This window comes from Balaenoptera ricei, chromosome 2, assembly GCF_028023285.1.
Source record: "Balaenoptera ricei isolate mBalRic1 chromosome 2, mBalRic1.hap2, whole genome shotgun sequence".
NCBI classification, from domain to species: Eukaryota; Metazoa; Chordata; class Mammalia; order Artiodactyla; family Balaenopteridae; genus Balaenoptera; species Balaenoptera ricei.
In genome coordinates, this window is record NC_082640.1 from 182,618,712 (window position 1) to 182,641,957 (window position 23,246).

Below are 23,246 nucleotides of genomic sequence, written 5' to 3' on the forward strand. Positions count from 1 at the left end.
ACGCCGCCCACGTTCAGGTGACGAAGTGCCAGCATTGAGACCCAGCAGCTGTATCTAGGAGGTCCCTCTGGTTAGCGTACTGACCTGTTAACGGGAAGCTGCTGTCCTTCTGGTTCTAGAAACCACAGCCACTAACTCGCATTAGACTGATGAGAAGACCACACAAGAGCAAGGACCTCCAAGCTGATGGTAGCAGTTCTGATGTAAACGTCACCAAATAAAAACTGGCTTCTTAATTTTAAATGATTTCACAGCATTTAAGGAAAAAACATGAGACTGACACAAAGATTTCAGAACTCATTAGAGACAGTCTTGAAATCACTGATATATTTAAATTGAACGCTGCTCATCTGACAGCTTTTCGTTCAGACGTGCTATTGTGCGCGTGTCACTACGGTTACGGTTGGGTGAGCACTTCCATTAAAACCTTCACCTTCACGAGCTTATAATTTCGCAATAAAGATTTGCTCCAGGCTTGACTTTTGCATACAAAAGATTTCCTGCTTGAAATATATATTCCAAAGTACAAAATAAACCTGTCTGAAAACTCAGATACAAAGATTACTTTCGGTGTCTTGCATTCAAACAAGTTAGAATAAGCTAGAAATTTAGGATCAAAAGTTTCCTTTCTAAACCATAAAGGTTAGAAATAGAGAAAGGCTGGTAAAGTCAGCTTAGGAATAAGGGGGGAATAGTAAACTTAAAACCAGTTTATTCCAGAAACCTCAAGGTCATCCTAAACTAACTCTCTCCCAAACTCCTCTCATCCAGTTTGTCACCAGATACGGTCAATCCAACCTTCAGATACTTCTCAAATTCCTCAGGCTAACTGGTCTTCTGGCCTCCCTGCCACGAGGTTATCTTTAAGCAAGCAAACAAACCCAGGCCAACCTGATCACTCTGCTGCCCAGGGCTCCCTATGACATGCAGGGGAGAAACCCCAAAGCCTGCTGAAGGCCCTCGTGCCCTCCCACCCTCCCTCCTTCCTGCACCCTCCATCCCAGCTCCTGGGAACGGGCCTTTCTGTTTCATCCTCCTGCCTTTCACATCCAGTACTGGAACTTTCCGTTTTGACATCACAGACGTGTGCTCAAATCCAGCTTCTGGTTATTTACATTAACAGAATGTTATGTTTTAAAACCACATTTTATTCCCTGATAGCTCAGCTGTGTGACAGGGTGGGAGGTAATTGTGGCAACTGAGGATCAGAGAGTTTGAGCCACTTGGGCAGGTGTCATAAAATACAACTACTGAGGCCACAGCCATTTCACCCCACACTGGCCTGAGCCACAGAAGCTACAGGCATCCCAGGGAGATGCAGGGACCCAACTTTCTGGGAGCTGGTCCCTGCTGCCAACCGCTAAATGACCTCCCTCAAATCCAGCGGCTGCGGCCTCTGCTGGGCCTCGGCTGTCTCCCCTCCTCGGAATGTGTCCTGCCGCCCCCCCCCAACTCCACACCTTTGCTGACAGTAGTTCCCTCCCTCTACCAGACAATTTTGCCTTTCGAGCCCCAACTCAGGTACCACCTGACTGCCCCCCAGGAGCTCAGACGGCAGTCACTGCCTCAGTTTCCCATTTTTGCTCTTCAACATCTCCTGCCAATTGTTTTCCTCCCATCTCTACTATAAATTTCTACAAGGCAAGGACTCGGATTACTTCTCTATCTCCTTATAGCACCTACCACTGACCTGGAGGAGAAGCCAGCATTCAGCAAAACACCATTATTATTAGAAGATATTTTAAATAGGTAGTTATTTGACTTAAAATTTTTAATGAATACTATTATAATTTTTTCCTGATGAGGCTGAATGTAAATAAAAATGAACACAGTATCCATGATATGTTTTCAATAACTAATATTTAGAACTCACTTTTTCTTGTATGCCAAAAGAATATAATTGATTTGTGAAATGAAAAAATTACCCAAATTGTAACACATGACAAAGCTCGAGGACTAAAGAACACAGGTGGGCCTAAAAGTAACAGCTCTCCAAAAATATAATTCAGGCTTCAACTGTCAATAACTGTAGGGCATTTTGCTACAGTCATATGTGAGGTGGAGACACCCAGTAATTTCCAGGAGGAAAAGGTCGGGGAGAGGGTCAGAAGGAACGCACAGGGCCTCGGATGGCCACACAGCAACACACACAGGAGGAGCAGTTCACCGGAGCGACGTAAGGAGCGGACAACAGGCCCAGCACAGCCCGGAAGCCCTGGCTAGAGCAGAGTCAGTGGAGGGAACGCGGCAGTGGAGGACATCTGGTGGGAAGTGAAGAAAAATGGCCCAGAGCACATCTGCAGAAGACTCCGAACCTAAGCGCAAGAGCCTGGTCGTGAACACCGGCTAAGAAGGAAAGAACAACAGAAGCCGACAGTGTTGTGAAGTACATTTCACGTCACCTAATCTTTCGGAAAATATAGACAGTATTTTATTTTTTACAGAGAAAAATACAGTAGCCCAAGAGAGTATAAACCAGTTTTATGGACAGCTACTAGATTAAGTCTGCTAAAAGCAGAGGATCTGATAAATCCTCCCCTCACTGTAAGTTTCACGTCTGGGAAGACAGAGGAAGAAAGGCTAGGACACAGGCGTCCAGGGCCACCGAGCTTTGGGCAGAGTGACGGCATGCTCTGTTAGACTTGCGACAGTCCTCATTTACATGGCTCCTCTGATGTCCCATCAGGTTTAGGGACATCAGAGGACCTTTGTACAAATTGGAAGAAGTCGCCTGCCTGTAAGGATGCAGCTTTGAGGGGACGCAGCTTAGGGAGCGGAGGATAGGTTGGACTTTGGCCATTCACCTCCCACGAGGCCCTGGCCATGCGAGACTCACTTGGAGAGCTGGCAGGCAACCGGCTCCCCACTGAACGAGCTCTGCCCGAGCTCTGTGTGCCAGGCACTGTGCCGGCAACAGTGCCACGGTGGCGCCTGGAGAGCAGGGTCACTCCAGAGGAGGACACAGATAATAAGTCAACACATAAATTTTAAAAAAGCACGCTAACTGTGATGGTGAATTTTATCTGTCAACTTGGCTGGGCCACATGCCCAAATATTTGGTGAAACATTATTCTGGATGTGTCTGTGAAGCTGTTCTTGGATGAGCTTAACATTTAAATCGGTGGGCTCTGAGTAAAGCAGATTGCCCTCCCTAATTGCTCTCCTCCTCATCCAGTCAACTGAAGGCCTGAACAGAACAAAGGCCTGACCTCCCCCAAGCAAGAGGGAAGTCTGCAGCAGAAGGCCTTCGGACTTGAACTACAACATCAGCTCTTTCCTGGGTCTCCAGCCTGCTGGCCTGGCCTGTAAATTTTGGATTTGCCAGCCTCCATAATCATGTGAGCCAATTCCTTAAAATAAATCTCCTTCTATATACATAAACACATCCTGTTGGTTCTGTTTCTCAGAAGAGTCCTGACTAACACACTAACATAGTGGATAAGGCAGATCTACTTTAGGGTAAGGGAAAGCCTCACTCAAACTGCAACATTTTAGCTGAAACCAGAAGACTGAGAAGGAGGCAGCCATGCACAGAACTGGGGGAAGCCCCTGCAGAAAGGGAGCAGATGGGGCCAGAGAGGCTGGGCAAGACCAGCGAACTGATCACAGCCAGGGGGCGCGGACTGCAGTGACGGGGAGGGAGGGGTACCCGAGGATTCACCTGAAGTGCGAGGAGGGGCCGTCTCAGCAGCCCTGCCCCCTGAGTTTTTCCAAGTGTGATGGTAAACCAGCAGCATGATATAATTTATGTTACAAAAAGATCTCTCTAGTTCTGCACACAGACCCAGACGGGAGGGTTAAGAGTGGAGAGACCCTCTGGAAGGCAGGACAGCGGCCTGGACTGGGTGTCCATCATCACTGGAAGGAAAACGAATTCCAAAGTAAGAGAAACGACAGTAAGAAAGCCACTAGCGGGCTTCCCTGGTGGCGCAGTGGTTGAGAATCCGCCTGCCAATGCAGGGGACACGGGTTCGAGCCCTGGTCTGGGAAGATCCCACATGCCGCGGAGCAACTGGGCCCGTGAGCCACAACTGCTGAGCCTGCGCGTCTGGAGCCCGTGCTCCGCAACGAGAGAGGCCGCGATAGTGAGAGGCCCGCACATTACGATGAAGAGTGGCCCCCGCTTGCCGCAACTAGAGAAAGCCCTCGCACAGAAACGAAGACCCAACACAGCCAGGAAGGAAAGAAAGAAAGAAAGAAAGGAAGGAAGGAAGGAAGGAAGGAAGGAAGGAAGGAAGGAAGGAAACAAGCAAGCAAGCCACTAGCCATTTTAAACAAGTCAGAATTGCTCCAGACCAAAAATAAAACAAACAAACAAAAATAACTGACTTGACTATTGAAAAAACTTGTATATGTGACCACAGTCATTGCTGGTGATCTCCTACAAACCACGAAAAATTAGAAAGCTATCTGAACACAGGAAACAGGCAAACATCCCCATAGGACAGAAGAGAATTAAGCTAGGGAACACAGAAGAGAAGTCTGCTCCTGACCCCCTGCAGGTTCTAGAAGAGCCACAAAACAGACGATTGAGTGACAGGTGGCCTGAGTTCTGGGACTCTCAGCGGGGCAGGGAGGATTGCAGCCTGCAGAGGCTCTGGGGTCTGAGCCAAACCTGAGACCCAGCCTGGCTACTGCCCACCCGTGAGGCCCGGCAGGTCTGCTCTTCAGTAGGAAAGGGGAATCGCACCTCTCACTGGATGCTGACAGGAGGAAACGAACTAAGGCACAGTGTCTGACCAGTTTTATTAAATGCTATTTGCTGCTGTTTCGGCTACTGGCTGGTGGCTTTATTCACCCAACAAACCGTGACTGGGCCCTCGCTATGTGTTAGGCCCCTTCCAGCTGAGGATAAAACACAGCCCCTGCCCCCAGTGTGCTGACATTCTGGTTGGGAAGACAGACAAATGAATGAAGAAATACACATATGCTGTCAGGTACTAATGTGCTTTGAGGAAAAAATAGGCCCAAGGCGAGGTCGGAGAGCAGCGGAGGCCCGTCTCTGAGATCACCTTCTCCAACCACCACTGCTCCCATTTAAAAATGACAAAAAACAAAAAAAGTCCTCCTCAACTTCTCAGCTGAAAGGACTCTTCCTTCTCTTTCAATCTATGCCCTCAAATATCACTTTTTACTGAATTAATTTTACAGGCCCAGCAAGCAAGCTTCTGACTAACTTTGTAAACCGCCGATTCCAAGCAGGTGCACCTTGCAGAGAGGTGTTTGCTGAACGAATGCCTCAGCCGGTGGGGGGGAGACGGGGAGGGAAGGAGTCATGGCAGAAGACGAAATCTACTCTTTTGCTCTCAAGTCAGGAAACGACTCAGATGAACGTTCCAGGGAGGCATGTTTTGCCTCCATACAAGGACCGGTCCTCTAAGTAGTCCTCACGCTGGGAAGGGCTGCCTTGTCAGATCGGGCCCTGAGCAGGGACCGCGCTCGAGCAGAGGCCAGAGGACGGCCCTGGGGAGGGTGTGGCCGACCCGCTGAGTCTGCAGGGCTGGCACCTGTACGCTGAGCCCGCAGAGATGCCTCTTCTTCACTCCCACACAGCCTGGCCTTTCTACAGATGAGGGAACTCAGACTCCAACTTAACCTGACCAGGTTTACCTAGTGGGTGACAAGCTCAGACGCGGAGGGACTATTCTTTCTTCTACAGGACACCGACTCCTCCGAAAACTGGCAAGCTGGGTGCAGAATGGATGGCCAGGCAGAGTCGGAAGAAGCTGCTATTAACAAGACTATTTAAAAATTATTATACTGAATGGGCAATTTTTTGGATAATCTGCCCAGCAGAAACACGCTGCTAAAATGAGTTTCCATAACGGTAAAAGATGTGGTCCACCTGATCTAACCCACCAGGGCTAGAATGAAGCACTAAATACTCAAATCAGAGCGCCTGCCCGCATCAATCCTACGTAGAGTTAGTATGCAATGCAAATGCAGGAAGCACACAGCCCGATGAATACCAACAGCAAAGCCCCACCTACGTTCAGGCTCTCAAATCCAAGGAAGTCAGGCGGAGTGGACTGCGGTTGTGTCTAATCCACAGCACCTTATGGAATAAGGGCAACAGAACACAGGCGCCTTTGTTCCCTGTCGGTGAACGCTCACTAACCTGCTGATTCTGTTAAAGCGATCGTCCTCACCATCTCACTCCATGCAGGTCTACACGTTCCCTCAAGTTCACCGGAGGGTGAGCTCAATCCACTCTTCCGCTTGGTACTAAAATGCAGAGGGGGTGGACAGTCCCAGCTGTGCCTCCACATCCAGCTGCCGAGAGGTCCCGGCCCAACTCGAGTAAAAAGGATGTATTAATAATATAATCCCTGATGTTATGGAGGTTCCTCTACTGCCTCTAATTCCTTTTCATGCTTCTACTGTAAATGCTTTTCTCCCTGAGAGAAGGCGAGAAGGATACGCAGGGTGGCCATGGGATGGTTGCAGCCTAAGCCAGAATTTCTTGGGTCATAAGCAATTATGAAAGCAGTACAGCTCTGCAGGGAAGGAACAGAATTTGCATGTCAACGTCAACCAGCATGAGTGGTTGCCAGTGTGTCTGCTCACTCGGGAGAGTGTTCTCGTAAGGGCGCTTGTCAGAGGTCTCAAAAAATAGAAGCAGGCTCTCGTCTTATCACACACACTCAAACCAAAACAAAACAAAAATAAAACCAAAATTCCTATCCCAGAGAACAGGGAATGTAATCACCAGATACAGACCTTAGGGGGCTGGAAAAAAAAAGCGGGTTTCAAGAAAAAACAGTTTTGAAGCTTTTGTTTTTAAACTTGTATTTTCAAAAAAGTTCTACTGATCAGACTTGTGGGAAAGACCCGGGACTGGTAAAGCGGGGGCTAGAAAGGGAGAGAAGGAATTGTAAAGAGGATGGGTCTGTGGAGACGAGGGAAGTGGGAAAAACAGCCTCTAGGGTCGGGAGGATCTGGGCTTCAATCCTGACTCGCCACTCGGCCCATCTCCTCACCTGTAAAACGGGGTGATGCCCCAAAGACTTGGGCCCTAGGACTGGAGGTTTCCGCTGAATCTAATTTGGTTAATTCTGCCCCAGATTCTCATGGGAAGGCAGTAGTTCCTGGAATAAAAGGCAAGAAAGCTCTCACAGTGCTGGACACACAGCCGGCATTGCCATCAATGATTACCCTTGTAATGGCTTTGCTGGACTTCCGTTCCCAACTCTGATCAGCAAAGTTGGAAGTTTTTCTCAACGGGCCCAGGTGACAAGCCGAGTAAGGGGAGGAAGGCTGTCGTTCACAGGACGACTGCCAGACAGAAGAGCCAGCGGGCCAGCCAAGGGCAGGAGACAGGAGTGCCCTAGCAACTGCGGCAGCCTGGAGATCTGGGAATCTTACCTGGAAAACTTCTACAGGAGGACACAGAGCGTGGGGCTGCCCAGCCTCCCCGCTGTACAGACACCACAAAACGGGGACCTTCCTTAGTAACTGCCAAGAAGGAACATGCACCACCGACTGGACGCAGGTATGGCTTCCCCCATTTAGAACCAGGACTATAGAGAAAGAGCATTTCGTTCCTTGAGTCCCTCAAAGGCTGCTGAAACAAAGACTGGAAAAAACAAAGAACACTAGATTCCCAGCAGGTGAGGTCTATATCTATTTGAATTGCTATAACATTATACAAAACAAGCAAACAGTTAAAAACACAAATTAGATGTTTTTAAATGTCATATCTGCAGCCTGTATTTATAAAAATGGTGAAAATTAGATACATGTTTAGAATGAATAATCTACAAAGTCAGAAACCTTAAATAAGGACATGGTAAGGACAACACTCATACACATTTAACACAAATTAGTAATGCTCAAGGTCAGCTGTCGGGAAAAAGCAAGGACACAGGTCAGTGCATCTCCGCAAGACAGCCAGAGGCTCTACAAAGATCACAAAGTCGCTGGAAACTCTCCAGAGAACATGCAAGCCTGGAGCGATTTTCCTAAGTTCCAGTGTTTCCACTTTTTTATAACATTAAAAGTCAAGTTGGTAAGGATACAAAAAAAGAAAGAAAGAGAGAGAGAGAGAGAGAGAGAGAGAGAGAGAGAGAGGACCACCAGCTTCATCCCAGCGTGGGGGAAAGCCAGCAGCCTACGGCTTCCTCTGCAGGTGAGGCTTCCTCTGCGTGTGACCCTCTCCCACCTCTGCATAGAGTGAGACTGAGGCTGGACGGGGGTCCCTCCAGGAGCTGGAAGGAACCCCAGCAGGTGCCCTGTGCAGGCCCAGGGGACGGCACAGCTTTCTGCAAAATAAGAGCCCAAGAGGGATTTTGAACAAGACTGCTCTGCCCTTAAAACTAGACCACTTCTGGGCTTCCCTGGTGGCACAGTGGTTAGGAATCTGCCTGTCAATTCAGGGGACATGGGTTCGAGCCCTGGTCCGGGAAGATCCCACGTGCCACGGAGCAACTAAGTCCGTGTGCCACAACTACTGAGCCTGCGCTCTAGAGCCCGCAAGCCACAACTACTGAGCCCGTGCGCCACAACTACTGAAGCCCATGTGCCTAGAGCCCCTGCTCCGCAACAAGAGGAGCCGCCACAATGAGAAGGCCGCGCACCGCAACGAAGACCCAACGCAGCCAAAAATAAAATAAATAAAAATAAATAAATTTATTAAAAAAAAAAAACTAGACCACTTCTTTGTCCCAAAAGTAAGACCAGAAAGAGCCGTAGAGAAAGACTGTGAGCCGCCGACCCCGGTTTGGGAGGGCTGGGGTCCGGCCAGCCTGCTCTGACCCGGGCCTGGGAACCCCACATCTCCCACTGCTCCTTTGCAAAGGGAGGATGGACACTGCCTCCCTCACAGGGTGACTGTCAGGACTAAAGCCCTGAGGAGAGAGCCCAGGGAGGGTCACCCCGATGGGGCAGCTCTGTCCCCACGAAGCATCTTCTGTTAGTGACCACGGGTCCAAACAACAAGCTCAGGAGCCACTCCCACCTCCCGGTCCGGCCAGTGCTCCAGGGCACCCGGCACAGAACACGACTCACAGGATGGGAAGAGGCCCCTCGGACTCCGGGCACAGCTTGGAATCAGAGGGCATCATTCTCTCCCCATCACATCCTGCATCTCCAACCAGTGCCCTCACCACAGAAGCCACGTTTACCTCGATACCCCAGCCACTGAAGCACCTTCTCTCATCCCCACCATCGCCTCTGACTCACCTCCTCGGTGTCCCATACCCCCCACCCTGCGTCAGGAGTCGCGACATTGTCAGGAATTTGGCTGAGAACGAGAGCATCACATACGGAACACACGTGCCTCTGGGAGGGAACTTATGTGGGAACGAGGGCAGGAGCAGGGTATCCAGGAGGTGGTGCCCACGGGCAGGCTTTCAACTCTGTACAATGTTTACAACTTTTTCCTAAGTCGAAAAAATTATTTCAAAATAAAAAGTTCAAAAACACCTCTTTGTACCCCCAGGGACATTAGTCCCGGTCCCCAGGTGTGGTGCCTCACGCTTGAGATCCTCAATAAACAGTAGCTGAATGAACAATCAGGAGGATACAATGGACTAAAAACAAAAAGAAAGGGGAGCGAATCCAAGGTCAGGAGGAGAAGGTGGGTTGGTTTACCTGGAAGGAAGACCCTTACACAGGTTTCTAGGCAGAGGGGAAGGGCCAACGGAGGGAGAAGCCGGCTACGGAGAGCCCCCCAAGCTCCCCACGGCCTCAGGGATGACGTGGAGGAAACCTGCACGTAAACCGGGGGTGCCCGCCACCACCTCAGCCACCAGTGGAAGTCAAGTTCCATGAACGCAAGTGCACACCCTCCCTTGCGGGGCTCTCGGGTACGCGCACCCACACGTGTCTAGGACAGCATTTGACGCCCACGTACATCGCCTGCACGTGTCAAGGCGCTGGATCTTTAAAGTATGCTGAGGCTCAGGGGCTCTACTCAAATCTGATGTTCATTCCTGCAGGCCTCATGCATGATCAGATTTCTCTATGTACATGCATGATCAGATTTTTCTCTGAGCTTCAGGAAAACAGAGGTAAACCTATCTCCAGCAAAAATTCACGTCTGTGCTCGTCTCCTGTGGCTCCGTCAGGGACAAGGAGAACAGCGAGAAATGGGACAGCAACTGACGTTCAGCCACAACTGCCACGGGATGCCGAGAACCAGAAGTGGCACCTTCCTTGGCCTCTGGGCAGGCCCTGTTCGCAGCAAGCTGTGAGTCTGGCTGCGCGGGTCTCCTGCCACCACGGGCCTGGCCAGGTGGGAGAAGCTGCCGGTCCGGGAGGACGGCCAACTTAACACAGCCTCCCCCTGTCCTGCAGCATTAGGCAGGAAAGGCGGAAGCCTTGAAATAAAATTCACAACACTTAACACACACAGGAGTCTCTCCATCAGCCCTTCCCCTGCACCGCTCAGATTCGATCAGCATAAAAAGCGGAGGCCCAAGTAAGGTGCGATAAATCACTTAAACAATGAGATCAATGGGAAAATAGTAATTTTATAGATATGCCTCTATGCTGCTAAACCCCGTACACTTGAATTTACTTAAAAGAGCATCACATTCAAGCTCAACAGCACAGGAAAATGTGCGCATCCCAAGAGAGCTCTTAACCTTGGGAGCTCTTAACTCCACATCGCAGTGCCCAGCCCACTACATGGGATTATCAACTAGACAAACAGCTCATTCACAGGATCTGTTCATTTCTTTTTCATTGACATGGGTGAGAAATATTTGGACTATCATTCCTCTACGTTAAGTCAAGATATGATTTTCTTCATTTTCTCACAATCACACCACTTCAAAGTTGGGTTTAAGCCAAATCCTACTTTTTTCCCCACTGATTTCTATCACAAAACTAGTCATATATTTCCATGCAAAAGTCCCACCTTGGAGCGGAACTTTGGAATGTCCTGGTCTGTCAGGTGTACTTTTATAGGTTAAAGCTCTGCAGCAGTTTTAAAGGCCAAGTTCTGCCTCTACTATTAATCCTCTCTTTTTCCCTGGCGCCCCCCTTCACAAACTGACAGGAAGAAATTCTACCACCACTCAGGTTCTCAATCCCCACAAGCCTTTTCCAGCATTTGGCTGAGCCACAATTTCTAAATTCAGCTTCCTGAGTTTGGGGGTTGACATTTCTCAACCATGAAGCTGCAGTAGAATGTTTCACCAGCAGGTGTGAGATCTTAACTGCAGGTATGCACAAAAAATTCCCTGAGTTTGAAGCTTCTGGTTACATACTATCATCTGTTAGATACCTAAAGGACACACTGTATACTGCACATCTCAAGAAGAATACAATGCAGATACAATGTAAAAACCTTAAAGAACCGTGAAGCCCAAGCGCTACTGCACAGATGAGGACGAGCAGAGGCCTGGAAAGACTTTTAAACCAACTCTGTGAAGCAAACTAAAGACAGAAAGTAACCTGAACTACCAAGCGGCCGCACTCAAAAGCCTTTGACCAAGAAAATATGCTGGGAGGAAATTATTTTCCTAGTTCTTAGGCAACAACAAGCAGAGAGAGAGAGAGAGAGAGAGGTTTCTCTAAACATTAAGAATGCAATGCAGAGAAATTTACCTAAAGGCATTTATAATTCCTAGAAGTTAGTATTAGTGCCAGTTTTCTTTTAGAATAAACATCCTAAAGGCTGAAGCAAGATGACTATGAACACGTCTCTGTGCTCCTCTCCCAGGGACTTGGGATCGCCACCACACAGGGACCAGCCGTGCTTGCGTCACACTGCTGGTGCCCCCAGGAGACAGTGGCCGGGCCGGGGCTGGCAGACCTTCAGGCCAGCGGCCAGCTCAGGAGAAAAAGAATGAGTTTCGGCTCAGACTAGAGTCTGGTCTGCATCCCCAGAAAAATGACTTTAAATTGGAAGTCGTAACAAAAAACTGCAAATCAGGTTCTGGAATTTGAGCCCCCAAATGGTATGCCAGGGTTTGTGATTATAGCACACATACACATGTCTCTGGGAAGAGGGTTCCCAAGACCCTGAAAAAGGTTAAGCACTACAATGCCAAAAAAAAAAAAAAAAAATCAAACTGAGGGCAGGTCGCTGTACTGAAAATGTTAAACATGAACTGCTGTAATCCTACTCACTCTCCCCTGAGCGATAATGCATTGCTGAAGCGATCTGTCTACTAAAAGGGAGAAAAAGCCCAACACCCAAGCCTGGAAAAGCATAAGATGTATGGTTTGGTACTGAAGTGAGAAAACATGACACATAAAATAACAGCAGTACCGTGTTAACACTAATGTTTACTCTCAATTGTTATTGAAGACTTCTATAAGCACTGGGAACATCCTGAAACTAGAAGAACAGCTAGACTCAAAATATGATTTTTAAAAAGATAACTCGTGCTTAAATCTGTTTTTCTTTGTCGTGAATTCTTACGCAAAAACCTTCTCCTCCACAGCCTAGACCCCCTGGTTGTCTCAGCAGTACGTCTCATTCTGGGCTGCCTTGCATTCCTATTCCAACAGGCAGAGAAATCAAATCATCGATTAAGAAATTTTCTGCCAAAGCTCATTCTGATGTATTTTCAATTTGCAATCATCTCTTCTGCTGCCTATTTTTACTAACGTTAAGTGACTGTCACATTTTCTTTTACTGAAAAAGAACCACCCTTAGACTGACCACACCATGGGGCTCACGGCATTTACTCCACATGAAGCCATGCTTCTCCCGCTGGAATGTGGGTTCCAGGGATGCACAGTGGCAGGTAGGGTCATGGGAGAAATTGGGCTGTTTTCCTACAGCGCCAGGCTGACCTGATAGTAAGTCATTCCACGTGATTGTTAAACCACAGCAAACATAAACAATCGCACGAATTTTTAATATTTAAAAACATGAGATATAAAACCAATGATAGTAACAACAAAAGCATGAGATATCGAAGCAATATGAGTTTGTGAAGAGTCACTTGGGTCTAGGCCCTAGTCTTGCAGGAATACTCTTCATTATCCATGGCCAATAGGAGTTTTTAGTAGGAAAGTTAAGAAATACTACCATAAGGTACTGCAGGGACAGGGGAGATGCAACTTAAAACAATAAAACACAAAACAACCAAACGGCATGGCCTGAAGGATCAAAACACAAAACAGTAACAGAAATGGAGCATTTCTATGACAAGTACTGCTGTACTGAGGGCCTCACGTAGATCAACTCATTTCGTCCACTCAGCAACCCTGGGAGACAGGTGCTGTATTATCTCATTTTGCAGAAAAGGAAAGAGAAGCACAGAGACCTGGCAAAAATGATGCTGTGGGGATTTGAACCCTGGCAGGCCAGCTCCAGAGCCCACCCTCTCCACTACCATGCCGCCCTGGCTGGGGTGGCTTCAACCGCGACCTCCGTGGTGTTTCCTCATGCCACAGGCATTGCAGCCCGGCACTGTGCTGGGGGCTTTGATGAACAGCCCAACTTGGGCTGACAACAGTTACACTGAAAAATGGGTCTTCTACTTCTACCTAACAGATCAGGAGACAAACACAGAGGGGTAGGGTAAAGCAACAAATGCCAAATTATATTTAATTTAATAATAAATATATTTATTAGGATTTCAACTCAGGCTTGTCTGACTACAAAGCTCAGGCTCCTTCTGTGCGGCCTCTCTCTCTTGGGCAGATTATCCCACTGCTGCTTCGACCCTTCCTGAAACCACCCTCAGTCAGGGCTGCCCCGTTTGGGGCACATGGTCCTTCCCCTCCCATCAGTTAAATGCCCCCTTCCTGACTGAACTCTCACCAGCTTATGTGGAGAACTGATGATAGCCCACCACACAAAGTTCATTTTCAAAACGCAATTTCAAGGATCTCGACTCGACTCCTTGGTCCAAGTCTGTGTTTGTAAAGAGTAATCTGAATTTTACACTTAGATTTTTCAATCTCTGTTCCCCTGTACTTACATCCTTAACAAGTCAAACATCTCCAAACCTAGCCTTATATTCGTAAGTTTTTAAAAAGAAGTGATGTTTGTTAAATGACAGCCAGCAGAAAAGCACTTTAAAATATATTCTCCTAGCTACAGCAGGCAGCTACAGCCGGGGGGGTCTGGAACTGGCCCATGAAGACTTTCTGACACGTGGGGGCAGAGTGGCCGGCAACCAATGGCCGCGGCGGGCCCCAGGCATCCAATCACTAGAAGGGATTGATGGTGATTTCTGGAATCACACAGGTATTGGAGGTGCTCTGTCCTCTATATGTAAATACAAAGCAGGGTTTCTCAGCCTTAGCACTATTGACATTTTGGGCTGGACAATTCCTTGTTCGGGGGCTGCCCTGCACATCATGAGAAGTTCAGCAGCAACCCCAGCCTGGATGCCAGTGGCATTCCCCCCCTCCCCAAACCTAACAATCAAAACTGTCTCCAACTGTTACCAAAATACTCTCTCAAGGGCAAATACCCTCTCAACCGCCCAGCTGAGATGCACTGATGTAAAACAGAAGAAGCTATTACGTGGTCACAGACACACCTTGCTTTCTCTTCGGTTTGATGCTTTTGACAGTCAAGAAAAGTACAGTTTGACTGCATCTTTAAATCATTTTTAAAATTTATGATTCTGCATATATTTTTTTTTCTTCTTACCTTTTGACCCCCTTCACCCATTTTTAAAATCACGACCATTATTTTCAAATACTCAAGATTGGCTTAATTATGCAAAAAAGCCAACACTTGATTGTCTGATAATTCCACATTTGGATATACCTTGTTTCACATTTATTAATTAAAGTTTTCAATAAAAAGGAAGAATAAATAAATAAAGGAATACTAAAAAGGAATAATGAATAGATTCATTAATGCTTTAAGACTGTGGTTGTTTTTTTAAAAAGGATATTTGGATTCACTATAAGTTATCCAAATTGTTCTTGTTAGTCATGTGAGAATTTTATTACTCTCAGAAAAACTTCTGAATTAAAGTTTATTTTTAGAATGTTCTCTAGTTCCTGAGATGTTCACAATAATACTATTTACTACACAGACTGTGGTATAATTCGGTCACCTAAACATCATCTAAAGGGGTTTATTTCAGAGGGTTATTAAGAGACCTGGCATGAGGTGGTTCCATCAAAATGAACAGAGTATTTTAGTGACTCACGGTCATTTCAAATCTCATTGAACCTTGAAGCAAAACTGCACTACTTTGTTAATACTGAAATAAACAGACCGGTGAGTGTAATGAAAATCCAAAGATCACGCCAAGCCAGCTGTCAGGAGACTTGGCATCGTTCCAGAACCCTCGACCTGACCACAGAGGCAGTTCCTCTCGGGGTAGGCCGCCGGCCTTCGCCATCTCACAGCCCCGATTTGAGAAACACATTCGTGAAAAGAGCTGGTTTCCAGTTTGTTGCCTAACAATAGGAAATGACAAAGGCTTAGACCTGCTAGGGTCAGCTTCGCTTTTATTAGTCATTGAAGAAACACAATTAAGAACTAGGAATAAAAGCACAACCCTTTCAGGTCACGAAGAGCCACGTCACACTTTAGACTGCAGGATTGTAAGTGCAAACTAACCGAATAATCAGAGTTTTGGTCTGGCTCCATCAATATTTTTCAAACCAAGCACACTCAAAATAAATGCTATATACATATTATATGATAATTCTTAAAGGCTTCCTGAAGTTTAAAGTTTAGAAAAACAGCGATTTCTACTTGAAGACAAGAGTCATAGTTTTTTATGTATTTGAAGTATTTGATACAGGGGAGGATATAATTTTGAGTGTAACATTCTTGTGCAGTAAGCATGCTGTAAGGTTAAATGATGAACACAAAAACATTATTTCCTGTAGCAATGAAAACATAGCAGAGACAGACCAGCTAAGGAACAACCAAATCAAGCCTAATCCAGGTTATCGAATTACCCAAAGAAAAGGGAAAGGGAGCAGCTCACTTTCCCACTTGCCACCTATTAGGTACAGCAGTCCAGGAGCTGATTCGTGGGCATATGAGAAAGGGGCCAGTCAGGAGGCAGAGACACTCGCCCTTTCTTAGCTCCCAAGGGAACCCTGACACTGGCCCTCAGCCGTCTGAATGCTGTTCAAATGGAAAGGAAAAAGAACGCTGGCTGAACTGCCAAAACACAGCAAGGAGCAATCAGGTGTAATCCAAATGTTCATGACCTTATAGAGATTTCCATGTGACACTTCTACTTAGAACTAATTAAAATTAATATAATACACAGTACACTTTGCAAAACATAAAGAAATCAATTGTCAATATTTTACTACTAATATACGTATGAAGAACCCACAAGTGGACTTTCATTTTCTTGGAAAATTTAGACATGGGGCATATCTTTTTGTACTAGATAGATTGTAGAGCTTCTAAAAGTCCATGGTTGTCTTTCGTTTTCAGAAAAATGGAGTGACTTTCATAACTTAGGAGCAACCGCTGCTTGTTTTAACACTGGGCACTGAGGAAGTCAGATGTATTCCAATCACATTTCAGTGACATTTCTGTAAAAACAGAAACAATGCACTCGATGCCTTTTACCTTAAAAAGCAAAATGTTTAGGTGGAACATTTAAGCAATCAATTTCCCTCCTTCCCCACCCTGTGACACATCCTCTAAACAGCTCCCAGCCGCTCACCTGGATGACCTTATAGAAGTAGGCGTACTGCCGCGCTGTGTTCTTATACTGGCTGAAGACGTCATGTATGGCCTGTGTGGACTGAAGGTAGCGAACCTCATCCTCTTCGAAGTAGAGAGGGGTGTCGTATTCGCTGGGGAGGGTCTGAATGTAGGGTTGCCAGAAAGAGTTAGGGTCGGCTCGCTCACACAGCAGATGAAAGGCTAGTGTGATGTTTCCCATGGCTTGAAGAATTCGGTCTTGAGAATACAAGGGCCCTGAATTAACCCAGAAGGTAACAGCATCAGTTCCACACACTGCTTTAAAAAGTGCTCATTCAAAACATATATTACAGTTATAGGAATATCTTGATAGTCATGTAACATTTAAGGTAAGGTGCCCTCTTCTTTTGACATTCTTCTACTATGTCAGATTACAAGTGTGGAAAACACTTCATGTGGATTTGGGGAAATATTTCACTAGTCGAGAAAACGACCAAATATGGTCCCTAGCGCCACAAAATGAAATTTTATATATTTTTATCATTTTTGCTCTGCTTTGAACAAACAGAAATTATTCTCACCCAGCACTGAATTTTTAGCAGATTCAACAGTCATTAGTAATTTTCGTGGAACCCATAAAAATAATTCTTCTGCCTAGGAGGAAAAAAATAATAGTAGAATCACCAAGACATGTTACAATCGTCAATCCAGCTACATCTATGGTCAGAAATCCAATCACAATGAAATACAACTTAAGGTTGCCTATAAGCATTTCATTTCTAATTATCAAATACACCCTTAAATGTAAACATTTATGTTACAGTTAAATGAGTAGAAGCATCGTTTCGAATGCTGTTTCCAAAGAAAAACTATATACACCGGGGAAAAAAAATTAAAAAAGCGACTTCCAACTATAATTCGAGGCAAATATAACAATTTGGGAATACAGCACAAGGGTGTTTACTTATTCTTTGCTGTACTTAAGTTCTAAAAACAAAACAAAAACAATTCTACCTCCAACAAAAACCCTAACCTGCCAGTGTGAATTGCTATTGAGTTTCTGAAGCTAGAGTAACATTCCTTCCTCCACATGCTTGACCTTAAAGCACACAGATACCAGCGAAAGCACAAGCCCGTAAGACATATTTTGGTTACTAATTTTTTCCCAAGGCATTATCTCACTACTTTGGCAACATGAGATGCTTCTTTTCAGGAAGTCCTGTACGTGTGTCTATACTGCCTGAAGCATGCACGTCAACGTAGTACTTTGAGTGTGGTGATGGTGTCACGGGTATATGCATATGTCCCAGCTCATCAAAACATGTATGTTAAATATGTGTGATTTTGTATATCAATTATGCCTCAATAAAGCTTAAAAAAACATGCACATAGTGAAGACGGACCACCGCTAAGGTATTCTGGGTGGCATCCATACTAATGATGCTTCTCATCAGAGATGAGAAAAATGTGTGACAGCTGGTTTACTCTTGCCTTTTACCAAGGTCTACTATTTATTTTTATGTGTGTCTCGTCCCTTACTATATATTATAAGTCTCATGAAGGAAGAGACGCTGGTGTTTTTGGAAGCATGGTATAATAACAAGCAAGGTACTGTTCACACACTAGATATTTAACAGGTATCTAATAAACCAGTGCATGGCTTATCAAGGTATCACTGAAAAGTAAACTATGACTTGACCAGAGATGTTGCTGGAAGTTTGAAGGGACCCAAATAAATAACATCCATTTCCTCCACCCAAGTTCTGAACCAACTGAGAGAGACACAAGAATACAACAGATGGTGACACAAAATATCACCTACGGAATCCCAGAATTAGACAGACTCCCCACCTAGTTACAGGCAGGACTGGAGCCCCGACAGGCCTCCCCACGTGTGGCCCGCCCTGTAAAACTCCCAGGGTGGAGAGAGCAGGGGAGAGAACACATATGGTAACCAGCTCCCACGGAGAAAAAGGCCAAGCCCAGATCCTTCTTCCAAAACCATCAGATAGTTACACCTCCTCTCTAGGAGCGGCATGAGTGAGGGCCAGGGAGAGGCCGAGAGCCCCGCCGGGGGCTGCTGCTCCCTTCATCTGGAAGGATGGACCGAGTGTGGAGAAGAGCATTTGTCCCTTAGCGCATGGATATTTCTCTTCTTCTTTCCCCTCCCCTCTGCTGCTGCTGTCTCCGTAAGTGGCACCGCCAGCCACTCAGTTACCCACTCCAGGAAACCGGTCCGCATCCTCGACACTGCCCATCCTCCACACCCCCCCCCCCACATCCAATCCATCACAGGGCCCTGTGTGCTCTCCCTCCCAACCACCCAAGCCCACATCCTCCTCTTCACTCAAATCTCAAAAGCCCGCGAGGCATGTTCTCTGGTCTCCTAACAGAGGTTCAGAGATGTAACCCGACTTGCCCCACTCACTGGTTAATAGCACAGTTCCAAGGAGGACGACCTGGGAGGGGCTGTCTAGAGCCCTGGGCTGCGGCTCCTCAGGACCACGAGGCCAGCTGGGAGACTGCGGGTCAGGGAGCGGGAGCGAGGGCTGCACGCTGCCGACACGCCCACAGTGTGCTCAGGACAAGCCCGAGACGCCTGTCTCCAGGTCCTGGGCCCTCCACGCCACACCACCCAGACGCTCTTAGAGCCGCTCCCGGACCAGCAGCTCACCTACAAACTCACCTTGATATCTCTTGTTGCTCTCAGACCGAAGCCCTCTTCTTTGAAGTTCACCATTTCAAAACCCTCAACAGAGGCTCCATTTTCAGAGGCCCATTTCATTAGATCAGGAAAGTAATCTTCTCTTTTTCCATCAAAAGTAACAGACAGACCTATATCAATCCATGTTTTAGAAAACAAGAGCTACTTTTAGAACATATATCAGTCATGCTGCTCTCAGAAAATAAAAAACAGACCACTGGAACTAACTACCTAGAAATAGTAGTAAGACTCCACTCTTGAAAAAAAAAATCAAAACTGACCACCAGATGTCACAGTACATACCTTAACTAGTGACAGGAAAGGTGAGTTAAAATCCTGAACGCCCTGCTGGTTACAGAGCAGTAGCTGCTGGTCCCAGGTGATGTGAATATTGGCGGTCAGGTGCTATTAGGTGAAATAACGGATGGCGAAAGCCTTCATGACCGCTGCAGGTTTCTAGAGCAACCTGCCATCTCTCATGTGCACACTTTCTTTAACAAAACTCCCACGAAAACAAAAATCAGTAGCTCACATACATGCACAAGGAGATGTGTGTAAGGAGGAGCCCTAGATCCTGATTCTAAGAGCACAAAACTGGAGAGCTCTGAATTTCGTCCAGCAACTTAAATGAGCAGGACCTATATGTATCATGTAAGTGAGACACAAAACTTAACACTGTTTTTCTGAAAGTCCAGTAGTATGATACCATTTACGTAAATTGTTAAAATACCAATTACTACCATCTATTTGTATGGGGTTATACGTGAAGCAGAAACACGTTCACTGTAAAGACAACCCCCCCCCCGAGGGGGAGGGGAGGGGAGGGAGTGGGATGGAAGTGTGGGGCTTCAGCTGTGCCTGAAACACCTAATTTCTTAAAAACAAATATAAGAACCAATCAAAGCACGGAGGGAGGGGAAGAGATCGGACCAGTAGGTGAGAAGGAAGGAAAGAAGAACTTGAACCGACAAGACTCTGGCATGTATCCAATTGAGATAGTAGCTGCTTAGGTGTTATTTTCGGCACTTTTCAGCACGTTTGAAATATCAAAAAGGATGAAAATCCATGCATAGGAAAAATCATTATTTTTTTGAGGAATAAAGAGAGAGGAACAGGAACTTCGACCACATGAGGTGCTGGGCACAGAACCCAGCCCAGGGCCTGTGGCCATGTCCCCAAGATACAATTCATGGTTAACTGGATCTGTGAAGCGGGACTGCCTGGCCTGGGGCCGTGCCAGGCTAGGTCTGCAAAGGTACCTGCTAAATGGAGAAAACTGATTTTGTTAGGGACACTCTAAAACAGAATTTACTCTTCCCTTATTGAGAACTAGTGAATGCTCTAACTTCAGTGCCAGTTATAGTAAACGGTCTCTACTCAGCAGAGAAACTCAGGATATAAAAAAACTTTTCAGCAACCAATTTGGTGAGCCAGGATTAGCACAGTTTACCATTTAATGCAAATTAACACATTATAAAAGAACCCGTCCCCATTGAGGGTTTGAGACTATCTAACCTAAAGACTGCATGTTTGCAGATGTGCATGGGAGAGCGGTAAAACTACTCCCTAAGACTCCCTAAGACGGCAAATACAAAACAAACCGTCTTCCCACTAACTTTCATGGCAATAAATAAAAGGGGAGTCAAAGAAGTTCTCTCATCCTTCTAAACGCAGGCTCCTTATTATGTTTTCTCCTTCTACCTTCCGTGTGGCCTGCATACAAATCTACTTTTTGTGCTTTACAGCACAAAAACAATAGGTATATTGAATACGCTTTTCTGAATTGACACTTGGCCCCACTGCCAGCCTGACTGAGAATCATTAAGATGCCTACTGAATACACCCTGGAAAAACACAGCTTGAGAAATGTAACTACATCTCTTATTAAATCAAGACATATTTGAGTTCATCGTACATCTTGACAAGACATTAACCAATCCGTATATATTTGTGTGTTGACCACACAACACCATGTACTGACCTCAAACCCTAAAGGAAACACAGGATGCAAAAACAAATTTAAATATGTATTTCATAAAATAAAAATAAATGAAAGTTATACCATCTTAGTCCCCAGATAGAAAAACTGGCCCCGCTGAAGCTCAACATTTTTACCCCTTCCAAAGCAGCAACGGCACCTCAGAAATGGGGAAAATCCTGATGGTTTCCCAACGCAGTTTCCCTCCTAATATCTAGGAGCCCTTCTACAACCACCATCCAGACAGGCACGGAGGCCTGAGGGTTGATGCCAAGTCCTTCGTTCTCAAAGCCTCTCTGCTTATGCCAGGTTTCCACAGGATATTATTAAAATGTGATGATCATTTGAGGAAATTTACCTTTCTGTTTTTTTCGTATTTTCTCAACTAGAGACCGGATCTGCACATACTCTTCCCATTCTTTTCCTGGGCCAGGGGCAGGACTACTGCATTCTGTAACACAAAAACCATGGCACGCAAACATTTCTTTCAGCTTCACCTGTTAATCTTCAGAAGAAAGAGGATGTGGGTTTTGTTGTTGCTGTTGGTTTATTTTTAAAGGACAAAGATACTATAGCCGTGATGACAGAGGTGAGAAGTATAAACCAGGTATACTTTTTTTTAAATTAATTAATTAATTAATTTATATTTATTTTTTGGCTGTGTTGGGTCTTCGTTGCTGCGTGCGGGCTTTCTCTAGTCGCGGCGAGCGGGGGCTACTCTTCGTTGCGGTGCGCAGGCTTCTCATTGCGGTGGCTTCTCTTGTTGCGGAACACGGGCTCTAGGCACACAGGCTTCAGTAGTTGCAGCACGCAGGCTCAGTAGTTGTGGCTCACGGGCTTAGTTGCTCCGCGGCATGTGGGATCTTCCCGGACCAGGTCTCGAATCCGTGTCCCCTGCATCGGCAGGCGGATTCTTCACCACTGTGCCACCAGGGAAGCCCATAAACCAGGTATACTTTTTAAAGCACGTAAACCCTCTGAAACCACCCAGGCCGCATATTACACTGTGACCACAGGACACAGGTGTGAGCACCTAACTTGCATCTACCTCATTCTTGCTGCTCTGATCAATTTTCCTCAGAATACTCGTAACAGGAAAATCTAAAAAGCTAAGCTAAAATGCAAAACATTTCCCTGAAAACTCTTGTGGATGGTGAAAAGAAGGCATATTAAGAGTCAACATTTTTTTCTAGTTAAACTCCCTAACAATGGCTCCCTAAGGGAACCAGTTAAATTGGACATAAGGACAATTAGTCAACAAACATTTCACATCCATGTGTAAGGCTCTATAATAAGCACTCTGGGGGAGTTACAAAAAGAGATGGCACAGTTGCCGCTAAAAAAAAAGCTAAGATTCTGTCGGGCCAAAACCGAAAGACCTACTGCCAAGACCGGAGCCATGGCAGTGGAAGGCTGCACCCCGGGCACCCGGCCTGTCAGCGGCCCTTACCTTTTAAAACAGTAGTATCAGTTTAAAGAGAGAGACCCCAACCCACATTCCTGATAAACCTCCTGGCCCCCTTTGTTCCCCAAAGAGAAGACTAGATGTGGTAAATAATCAACAGGGGTTGGGGGGGTAGGAACTGGGAGATGGGGATTGACACATATCCACCAGTGATACTATGTATAAAATAAACCACTAATGAGAACCTACTGTAGAGCACAGGGAAGTCTACGCAGTGCTCTGTGGTGACCTAAATGGGAAGGAAATCCAAAAAGAGGGGATATATGTATACGTATAGCTGATTCATTTTGCTGTACAGTAGAAGCTAACACAACATTGTAAAGCAACTCTACTCCAATAAAAATTAATTAAAAAATTAATAATAATTAACAATAACTAGTTACGCATTGACTCATAACTTAGGTTAACCAGTCTTACTTCACTCTTCCATCAGCAAACACTGACTGAGGCCCCAGAATACAGGAGCCTGTCCTGAGGCCGCCTGTAGTCTAGCAGGAGAGACGGGGGGGAGGAGCAGGCACAGCCGTGCTCTGTGGGAGCCCACCCTGAC

At 46.2% G+C, this 23,246-nt stretch overlaps 1 protein-coding gene across 6 annotated transcripts in view; it reads right to left on the reverse strand.

The window, feature by feature from the left end:
* Positions 1–23,246, reverse strand: part of SETD3 (SET domain containing 3, actin N3(tau)-histidine methyltransferase) — a 71,268-nt gene that overhangs the window by 34,155 nt on the left and 13,867 nt on the right. For all 6 annotated transcript variants that reach the window (XM_059914972.1, XM_059914970.1, XM_059914968.1 and 3 more), the window contains 4 exons: positions 21,590–21,682; positions 19,236–19,384; positions 17,131–17,203; positions 16,569–16,825 (listed from right to left, as the gene is read on the reverse strand). In XM_059914972.1, coding sequence (XP_059770955.1) covers positions 16,569–16,825; positions 17,131–17,203; positions 19,236–19,384; positions 21,590–21,682 — 572 coding nt within the window. The remainder of the gene's footprint in view (positions 1–16,568; positions 16,826–17,130; positions 17,204–19,235; positions 19,385–21,589; positions 21,683–23,246) is intronic.